The 9,609-nt window shown below is 53.7% G+C and overlaps 1 protein-coding gene across 1 annotated transcript; it reads right to left on the bottom strand.

Moving 5' to 3' along the window:
* Positions 1 to 377: 377 nt before the first annotated feature.
* CXCL12 (C-X-C motif chemokine ligand 12) lies at positions 378 to 8,423 on the bottom strand. The gene is made up of 3 exons (XM_028486665.2): positions 8,275 to 8,423; positions 4,151 to 4,268; positions 378 to 1,972 (listed from the first exon to the last, which is right to left on the bottom strand). Exons 1-3 carry the CDS (start codon positions 8,333 to 8,335, stop codon positions 1,882 to 1,884), a joined length of 270 nt encoding a protein of 89 aa, XP_028342466.1. The 5' UTR covers positions 8,336 to 8,423; the 3' UTR covers positions 378 to 1,881.
* Positions 8,424 to 9,609: the final 1,186 nt, after the last annotated feature.

Here is a 9,609-nt window from a genome sequence, read left to right as displayed (position 1 = left end):
GTGAAAGCTGGATATTATGAGGATTGAGTCTCTGGAGATTACATGGGGATGTTAGGAGAACCGAGGAGCAGTAAGAAGGGGAAGAGGAATTAGTGAGTCAAATATTATTCTTCAGAAAACTAGCCCTACTGTTTCTAGTGGGTTTAAAAAAAAAAAAAAAAAAAAAGACATAAAAACTTGAGCTGCAGATCTAATGGGCTCCTGAGCAAGGCCCATGTGCTGTCACTTGCATGTGAACTCGGCAGGAGGGATGCAAGGCACCTGACCAGCAGGCCAGCTTCTCTGAATAAATTCCAGAAATGTGTGTGAGCCCCATGTCTGACAACTAATGGACTTCACCTCAGGTAAATAAATTCCCACATACAGTAGGAGGTTTATACCACGAAACAATGAGCATTTTATTGCTAGTGCATATAATGTCACATTTGATACAATTTTAGTACAAGTGAAAAAATACACTGTGGGTAACATTAAAAAGCTGCAGTCACACTTTTATATCATATATATTTCTTTACAAATCGCCAGTAGTTTACGGTAATAGAGAAATGTAACCTACTGACATTCATATGGCTCCACTTCAAATATAGGAATTGTTCGACTATAAATATATTCTGAAATACATTTGTTTACTAAAGTAACGTTTAAAAAATTGTGCACGAAAATATATATAAAAAAATGCCTTGCAAAAAGTTACAAATACCACCAGGCCCATCTGTGGATCACATTTATGCAGGGGATTTCATCTTGCCAACATTTCTGATTGGAACCTGAAACCATCTTGTGGCTTCAGGAGGAGGGGTTAGTGGCAGGAGGCTCCTTGATTCATCTATTTTTTCACTTCTGATTTCAGAAACCTCAGAGTTTGTAGAGCCTCCATGGCATACATAGGTTTCAGAGGCAATCACAGAAACCAAATTCCTCAAAGCAAGCTCTCAGATTGAAAACTGCATTTGATTCTGCAAAGACCGTCTTTTGTGGGAAGGAGGAGACATGATCTCATACCCCCAGCAGAGGGCCAGCCCCGTTCTGGGGGAGGCCAGAGAAGGATCTCACAGAGGGCCTGCAGAGGAGGGGCTGGCAAAGGGAGGAGGGGGCCACAGGGTGGGAGCCCCTGCGGTCGCCCTCCTCCAGCTGGGTGCGTACAGAAATGAGAAGCAGAAGCGAGATGAAAGCATATTCTGGGAGGCAGGGAGAGGCCAGGAGTGACCCGGAGAGGGTCTCTGAGCACAGCCCCCAGTGATGGCGGTTCTACATGGAGCCCACCCATCCAATCAGTGAGGTTGAAAGAGGAGATGAAGGTAGTGGCCGCTGCCTAGCGCTGGTCAGCATGGGGGTTGTCATTTCAGGAGAGGCACCCCCTGCAGGAGACGCCCACAGTCTTCCTCCGAGCCTCAGCGTCTGGAGGAAGGATGCTTATCTGAGCTCCCTGCTTGGCCATCACCTGACTGTGCTCAGACTCCCCGGGGGAGAAAAGGAGAATCTCCAAAACAAACCAAATACAAAGCTTGAAGTAATCATCGATTTTAAAAAGGGTAATGAGAATGATGATGATTGTGATGATTATGAGGGAACCGACTGGTGGGAAATGCTATTGGGATGATACAATTTCTTAGAAAAACCCCAGTTATAAAACAGCCAATGTGAAAGGTTCGGGGCACAGATGAACACACGCTGCGATATTGTACCGTAGGCTATAAATGCAGTTGTCTACATGCTGGACAAACCTCTCGCCCGCGCCCAGGTCAATGCGCTGCCCCCCAGGCACACCTGGTCCTCACCGTTCAGGCCTTCCTCCCCCCCACACACCTTTGCCCTTTCATCTCACACGGGTTTAGCTTTTCTCAAGTGGATCTAGTGGAAAGTCCTTTTTGGTTGTTGTGCTTACTTGTTTAAAGCTTTCTCCAGGTATTCCTGAATCCACTTCAATTTCGGGTCGATGCACACTTGTCTATTGTTGTTCTTCAGCCTTGCCCTGCCAAAACAGAAGAGGAGACAGTGTGCAGCTGATCGGAAGGGAACATGGCTGTGACCTGGACACCTGCTCATCCGACACCCAGGTTAGGACCCAACTGGAGCGGGGTGCCCCGCTTGGCAGGCTCAGGCTCGGGAGGAACCCCAGGTGTGCTGGGGAGACAGTGCTAGCCGTGCTGCAAGTTTTACCCCAGAGACACTGGGGAGTGAAGAAAAGTGTTTAAGGAGTCCGGGGAGAATTCACACAGGGAATATTTGAGTTGACTTTTGAAGGATAAGTAGGAGCTGGGCAAGTGAAGTAAAGGGGGAAGGAAAAGCAAGAGCAAATAGCCCAAAGGGGTAACAGTGAAGAGAGGATGTGAGGAGTCTGGGAGACAGGACACTCAAGAAGCCCGCGGCCAGATGTAAGGGGCAAAGCAGTGGGGCTTCATCTGCAATTTTGTTTATGACGGGAACTTGTGGGGTGGCAGAAGCAGATTTTTCTTTTGATGGACCATCTTGATAGTACATGGAAGACAGACTTAAGAGTAAGCCTAGAGGCAGGAGACCTACAAAGAGGTACCTCATAGTCTGGGGGATGGGGAGAGGTGAGAGTACAGTGAGGGGAGGGGCAGTGGGGGGCGGTGAGGGGAGGGGAGAGGTAGTGTAGGTAGTTTGCCAGAAAATGGTTTCCAGAGAGATTTTACAAGTTCCCTGAATGTTCATGGTCTCATTTGTTCTTTGCAAGTTCATACTGCACCTTCCTCCCAATTCTCACCTTTACTCAGAGCCTCCCTCCCTGAAGACTCCTGGAAGAGGACCTGGACTTGTCTCTGGATCCCTCTCCGTAAAGCCCCTGGGTACCAGGTAATCTCAAGCAGCCCAAGGACACCACTGCCCAGCCACTCGGGGTCTAGGAGGACCCGTGCGGCCAGCACAGAGGCTCGTGGACACCAGGAGTCTTCACACAGCCTGCTTGTTGAGTCAGTGAGCTGTGCAGAGGGCCCTGGCTCGGGGCAAGGCGGATCCAGGTCCAATTCTGGGGATTGCTGTTTATTAATGTGTTTGCCCCGAAAGACGTGAGGATTCTATCTGGCTTCCCTTCCCCGAGGCAAGGGAACCCACAGAGTCTGCACTGCAAAGTGGGCCCATCCTCGCTGAATTCATTATCTGATTAAATACTTCTCAAAAGAGAGTGTTTTATTACAAGCAAAGAAAATGAAAAAAAAAAAATTCGTCTTCTAGTGTCCTAAAGCATATTGTAAATGACAAACACATTCAAGGCAGCAAAGGCTAGAGAAAAAGAAAAGTCAAACCTAAAACCAGTTAGTGTTGGGTGGAGAGTCGTCACGTGGGTGTAGCTTTTGCTCCAACTGCTGTGTCCCCGTCCTGCTTTTAGTGCTGGGACTTTTCAGGAGGTGAGCTCTGCCCAGGAGACCCCGAGCCTCAACTCCCCGACATCTAGACACACGGCCAAGCTTGCTGTAAGCTAGCACGGGGACACACGGGCCGAGCAATGGACGGCCACGTGTGGCTTTCTTTCTGGACTTGGTTCAGCCTCCTGCTCTCCAGGAGAGATCTTAGTGTCTCATGTATGTGTGATTTTGGTATGTCTCATTTCCCACATGAATGAAATCAAATGTTAGCAGCTGCCATCAACACCAGCAAAACTAAAACCTTGTGTGTTGGCGTTCAGAAAATGCAGTTAAGTGAGCTGGTAATTTTGAGTTTCACCGAACAGTTTAACAATGACTTCAACTGAATTTGAGTCTTGTGAGTTTGTGCTATGTGATAAAGGATTAAATTAGGGCACCAAAGCCCTGAAATTGGTAGAACTATTACTAGTAAGGGGCTGGCTAATTTACTGTACTTCAGCAGAGAGAAACTTTGGTGAATCCCATGTTTCTCCAGTCTAAGGGTGCATCTGAATGTGCTCCCATCTCTTGCACTAAAGGGAGGAAGCTTGGAAAGAAGAGGCAAGGACCCTCTGTGAGTGAGCACGGCACCAAGGGTTAGGCACCAAGGGTAAGAGCAGCTTTTGAAACCCCTGCCTGCTGGTACTATCAGCTGCCTCTAATTATGCCAGGTTTGAGCCTGGACACTCGGCATGTGTCATTTCTCTAGCTTTAACAAGTCTGCGAATTAGGTGTTACTATGCCCATCAAACGTAACATCCCTGGAAGATGATGTTCAGACTTACACGATCTGAAGGGCACAATTTGGAGTGTTCAGGATTTTGAGATGCTTGACATTGGCTCTGGCGACGTGGCTCTCAAAGAATCGGCAAGGGCATCTGTAGCTCAGGCTGACTGGTTTCCCTAGAGAGGTAATGAGAACAAAGCAGCTTGTTATTATCCCGCCAGGCCTTGGGGATACAAGTGTGTCTGAGTCTGCAGCCGAGTGATCAGATGGTGGAATGAGGGTAGGATGGGGAACGATGGGAGGAGACATGGGTGCATCCTGGCAGAGACCTTTTCCTTGGGCAGCACAGGGAGCTCTGAGTGGGCTGAGGCTCAGCTTCTACAGGGCAAGAGGCCAGAAGGACCTGAGGAGAGCTGGACCCTAGGAGGGTAGGGAAGCTAAAATCGGAAGGCCCCTGCTCGGGTGTCTCAAGATAAAGGACATTAATCACAGGAGAGAACTGTTTCAGTCCAAGGTACTGAGGTTCCTAGTTATTCTTTGCAGAATAAACTCCTCCAGGGCCAACTGAGAAGGACTTCCCGATTCAGGGAACAGGGAGGGGGAAGAAGGAGGCTCCAGGCTTGCTCTCTCCCAGGAGCCACTGCAGCTCCCCTGGGAATGCTCCCCTCCCCCACCTGCAGTCTTCTCTGTCCTCACATGTACCTTAAGCCCAGGCAACCACAAAAGAATCCCACTGGCTTCCTACCTGGGCGTCCCCAGAGGGCAGGCAAGGGCCCATCTTTTCTCCTGCACTTCCAGGCCTGGAGGCAAACGTGGCTTTCATTGCCTGTGCAGGGATGCTCCAGCCTCCTGGGTTGTGTTACATCTTTGTTTGCCAATTCACCAATTTGCAAAATGCCATAATTGACACTCATTAGTGTAAATTAGCAAAGGGCTCCTGCAGAACCCACAGCTCACCCTGGAAGTCTAGAATTGCAAGCCCCGGGGGAGTGGGGGCGTGGGTACTGACATTTGTGTGTGTGTGTGTGCGCGTATGTGTACGCGTTTTCTGCAGATTTTATCCAAGCCCTACTTAATACTCCAAATTATTTGAATTTGTGGATCCTTTCATCAGGGATTAAATGTAGGTCTGAGAATATTTAGTCCAGAGATTTAAAAAAAAAAAAAAGTTTGCCCGTTTACAGAGCTCCCAGAGGGCTCCTGGTGGTTCTGAAGTTCCATATTTGGGGCAAGAGAGCTGGGGAGGCTTGTGAGTGAGGGTCTTAATTTTATTTCTCAAGGCTGAACTCCGTCAAGAGATGGCATGGCCAACAAGTCAGGGGGAAAGCAGACCACCTGGCCCCCCAAGACCAAACTCGACTCCCTGAAAACCAGGAAGAAGAAAGCCTGGCTTCAAGGCTCTCAGTGACTCGTGGCACTGGAGAGCCTGGAGCAGGCTTCAGGTTTACACCTGGGCTAAGTCCAGAAAGTCGCTGCTGGGGCCTGGCTTTTAGCAAGTGCACCGGGTCCCTGCAGAAGTCTGTATGGCCCTGTAACCAGATCACCTGGGAAAGTGGCCTGCAGCTGGGGGCTGGGTGGCCAGGCTAAAGGAAGAGCCAAAGTCTCCCCTCCGAGTGTCCTGCCTCCAGGTTACCCCGAAATTCTCGGGGGTCCTTCAGAGCTGAGCAGAACCGGCATGTGGGGCCCACTGGTGAGGCAGGACTGGTCCCAACCCCAGAGCAGCAAACTGGAAGGTGGCACAGTATGACAGCTTCTGGGGGCAGCGCTGTGCAAGATGGGGGCTGCTCCTCCCCCCGCGTCCCTGAGATGCTGTTCTGAGTCCATTAGCCAAGCAGTGGCGATCAGGCCAGAAATCAGAGCCCATTCTGAGCTCAGAACACAAGCTCTCTCTTTTTCTCTTCTGCCCTCTCCACCTCCTGGGATTATCCATTTCCTTCAAAGGCAATTTTTATTCCTGCTCCCAGGACCCAGTTGCCTGCCTGTCAAGTGGAGAATTTCAACAGGTTTTTTAAAGTGACAGAGCCCCAAGTGTTCTTACCAAGAGCTAGGTGCTGTGTCCACCTGGTGACCTTCCTGCCAGCTTTTTGTCAATATTACTGACTTTTCCAACTGTTTTGCATATGGTCCGTGTACAGGCAAGAGGCCTGACTGGTCCAGATGTTACCCAGGGCTCGGGGGAACTTGGCTTCTGGTGAACTTGGCTCCACTCCGGAGCAGTCCTTCCACTCTAATGCAGAGACAAGAGCCCCCAAGCCAGCCCCTCCAGCCAGGCCTGGGAATGGGGCCCACCCTGGCTTTAACCCCTAGAAGCCAGGGCATCCAGGGACCCAGCTGCTTGGCTGAGGTTAGCCAATGGAGGGAGGGCAGGAGCCTGAGTCAGAGCCTGAACAAGGGGACCCAGCATGGGTATACAGGTTCCAGGTGGTCAAAACGTGCATTCTGGCCTATGCGTGCAAGGAGAGCCCGACCAAGTGGGAGCCCAGGACCCTGACTTGGCCACTTGGCTGCCAAGAGGGCAACTCAGATGGGCAAGCAACCAACCCTTCCCAGAGTCAGGAGGAGTCTGTGGATGAGGCCCCCACTCCTTCTGTGCTCCCCCCAGGTCAGCTGTGCCCAGGACTCAAGGACCTGGGTCCTTGCATTCTAGTCACTTCTGCAGTTCCCCAGGGGAGGGGGCAGCTAGAAGAAGCACCATTTCCTCCCACAGCTGGATGATGACACCTCTACTCTCACCAAACCACTCAATTGTTAATACCCAAACCAGAGTGTGCCCCATGACCTGGGTTGGGGGTTGTCAGTGTCAGTGTAAACACACAGGCTAGGTTACTTTTTCAGCTTACAGAAAACTTCTGAATTCCCTTGGTGCCAGTCTCTCTGCAGCTCTGACCAGCAACTTGCTACACTTTTAAAGAACACTTCCCAGGTGTTCAGCCACCAGCCAGTGAGAATGCAGCAGTGGTCTTCAGCTGGCACCTAGCAGACTGCTCCAGGGCCTGGGGCCCTGCACAGACCTCAGCTGCACCAAGCACAGTGTCCTTCAACCCTCTGCAGGATTTGCTGGAAACTTCACAGCCAAGAAAGCTCAGCATGGCCTGACCATGCCGACATGGTTTTGTTTTGTGTGTTCAGAGGCAACAGTTTATTTTGGTTTGCAGCAGTGGTGTCCTGTAACAGGACAGTGAGATTTCGCTTAAGCCTCAAAAGGAAAAAAGCTCTCTCCCTCTCACAGTGAAACGGTACACCACCTTTCCCCATGGCCTAAAGCCTTGGCGATTGAACTTTGCTGCAGCGCTCGCTCGGAGATAGAGTAGTGCTCGCCTGTCTGGCGACAAAGGCGCCAGCCTGCAGGTGTGTTTTGGGGGCTGGGCAGGCGCATGCATGACCCGGATCGCCCCTGGGCCTCTCCTGGGTGACCCCAGAAAGAGGCAGGGAAGGCACTGTCTGGACGCGCTTCCAGCTTCGCCGCGTCGCTGCGGACCGCGTTGCGGTGCAGAAGCGCAACCAGGCGTTCGCCGCAAACCCGACAGCTGCTCGGAACGTAAGACTGCGAGGGACGCCTCGCAGCTGCACCCGATCGCATTGCCACCACAAGCAAGTCGCGACGCCAGACAGGCTTTGCAAAGCGCTCTCTCCAACAGGAACCGCAGATCGCATCTGCAGCGCGGCGCTCAGCGGGGCCTTGGCGCGGGCCGGGGCAGAGGAGCCGTGGCCCCGCACGGAGCCAGGAGCCCATTCTACTCTGGAAACCGAGCTGGGCCGCGGGAAGGCACTAGCTGGGAGGTGGATGGTCAAGGGCCAGGGACCCGCGGCTCCCGACTTGGCTCCACACCTCCGCGCCCTCCCGCGCCGGCTCCGAAAGCGCTCTGGGCGCGCTCGCACCCAGTTATCCTGCCCGACCTCGCCCTGCAGCCCGCCAGAGGTCTGGCGGCCGCTCCCGCGTCCCGGAACCCGAGCTCGGCAGCGGAGTGCGAGCCTCAGCGCGGGGGGCGCCACGCTGGGGACCTCAAACGCCCCACGCCGAGGGAGCGCGCCCCGCGAGGTGGGCTGCCTCGACCTCCCGGGTGCAAAGCGGCGCGGATTAGGTTCGCTCGGGACGGCGCGGGCCGGGGCAGAGGAGCCGTGGCCCCGCACGGGGTCAGGAGCCTGGCGCCTGCCCACGCCTCCGTCGCCGGGCGCACTCACCGTCGCTGAGGCACAGCGCAGCCAGCACGAGGGCCAGCACAGCGACGATCTTGGCATCCATGGCAAGAGCGGGCGGCGGACGTACGGAGGCAGGACGCGGAGGGGATGCGGCTGCGGAGAGTGAAAGTGCGGCAGTAGGAGGCGCGCGCCCAGCACTTTAGAGGCGAAAGCGGGGCGGGGTGGGGCGGGGCGGGCGCGCGGCAAGGGGCGGGCCTGGAGCCGAATTCTGCCTGCGGCCCGGGGCTCTGACCAGAGTTCCCTCCCACGCGGCCGCTCCCCCTGTCCCCTCCCTCCCACCCCTGCTCCGCGCCCGGGATGCTCCTGGGACTGCGGTGCGCCCCAGCCTTTGACCTCTCGGTTGCGCTAGGCCCTGCTTTGTAGGCCTAACCTGCACTGAGCAAGCCAGCCGCTCAGCGAGGGTCGGGGATAGGACTGGTTACTGTTCCCATTATGCAGATGGAAAGGTTGAGTCCCAGAGGCGGGAACAGTATGAGAACCAAGGAAAAACAAACAGGTCGGTCCTAGAGGTGAGGGCCAGCTAGGCCAGCGGCGTCCCGGGTAGCTAAGAGGGTCCTTTTGGGGGAGTGTAGGACCTGGAGGTGACCACCGGCTTCAGCTCGCTGCTCAGCGGCCGGGAAAGCTGGGACTAAGGGAAACAGACTAGTCTTTGCAGTCAGAGCGACTCCGATTCGATTCCAAGCCAAAGCTATAACTTATTAGCCGATCCTCAGTTTCCTCAACTGTGAAATTGAAGCTCTAAAATAGAGCGCTCTGCCAGCAAAAGGAAATCATGGCAGTTCGCCCCGGAGGCTCTTAGTAAACGTGAATTTACTTAGCCCTTTGCACCTCTGCTCTTTCCACTGTGAAATGGAATAAGCCCAGTTCCCACCCCGCGGAGGGGAACTGTGGGATTTGACTTGAGACTCCCCTCCCGACCACCACGAAGTGCTCAGCCCTGCGTCTGACACATAGTCTGTACTCAAGAAATGGAAGCTAGAAATAATTGTTTACCCTTCAGTTATTTTCTCCCTCTCCCCAAAGGATGCCCTGCGCTACCCGAAGTGATGAAAGAACTCCCCTCTCCCCCCACATCCAGGAGGGTGCTCCTCGTCTTTCTGGTGCAGAGAACTACACCCACGGGGTTGTCTCTCGGCGGTGTCCAGCCCTCCTGGCAGGTTGCCGCACCCTAACCTGGACACCCGAGATGGCCCCAGCAGAGCACAGGGTTGCAAGCCGGCGGTCTGGGAGGCGCAGGAGTGAGAAGAGTGCCCTTCTGAGCCTTGCTAGTGGTCACAAGCCTCTCCGGCCACCTCCCCGTGCTCTTTCCCTCATAAC

The sequence above is a fragment of the Physeter macrocephalus genome, unplaced genomic scaffold (genome assembly GCF_002837175.3).
Source record: "Physeter macrocephalus isolate SW-GA unplaced genomic scaffold, ASM283717v5 random_1774, whole genome shotgun sequence".
NCBI lineage: Eukaryota > Metazoa > Chordata > Mammalia > Artiodactyla > Physeteridae > Physeter > Physeter macrocephalus.
Note: the sequence above shows the minus strand (reverse complement) of the source record. Positions and strands in the feature narration are given on the sequence as shown.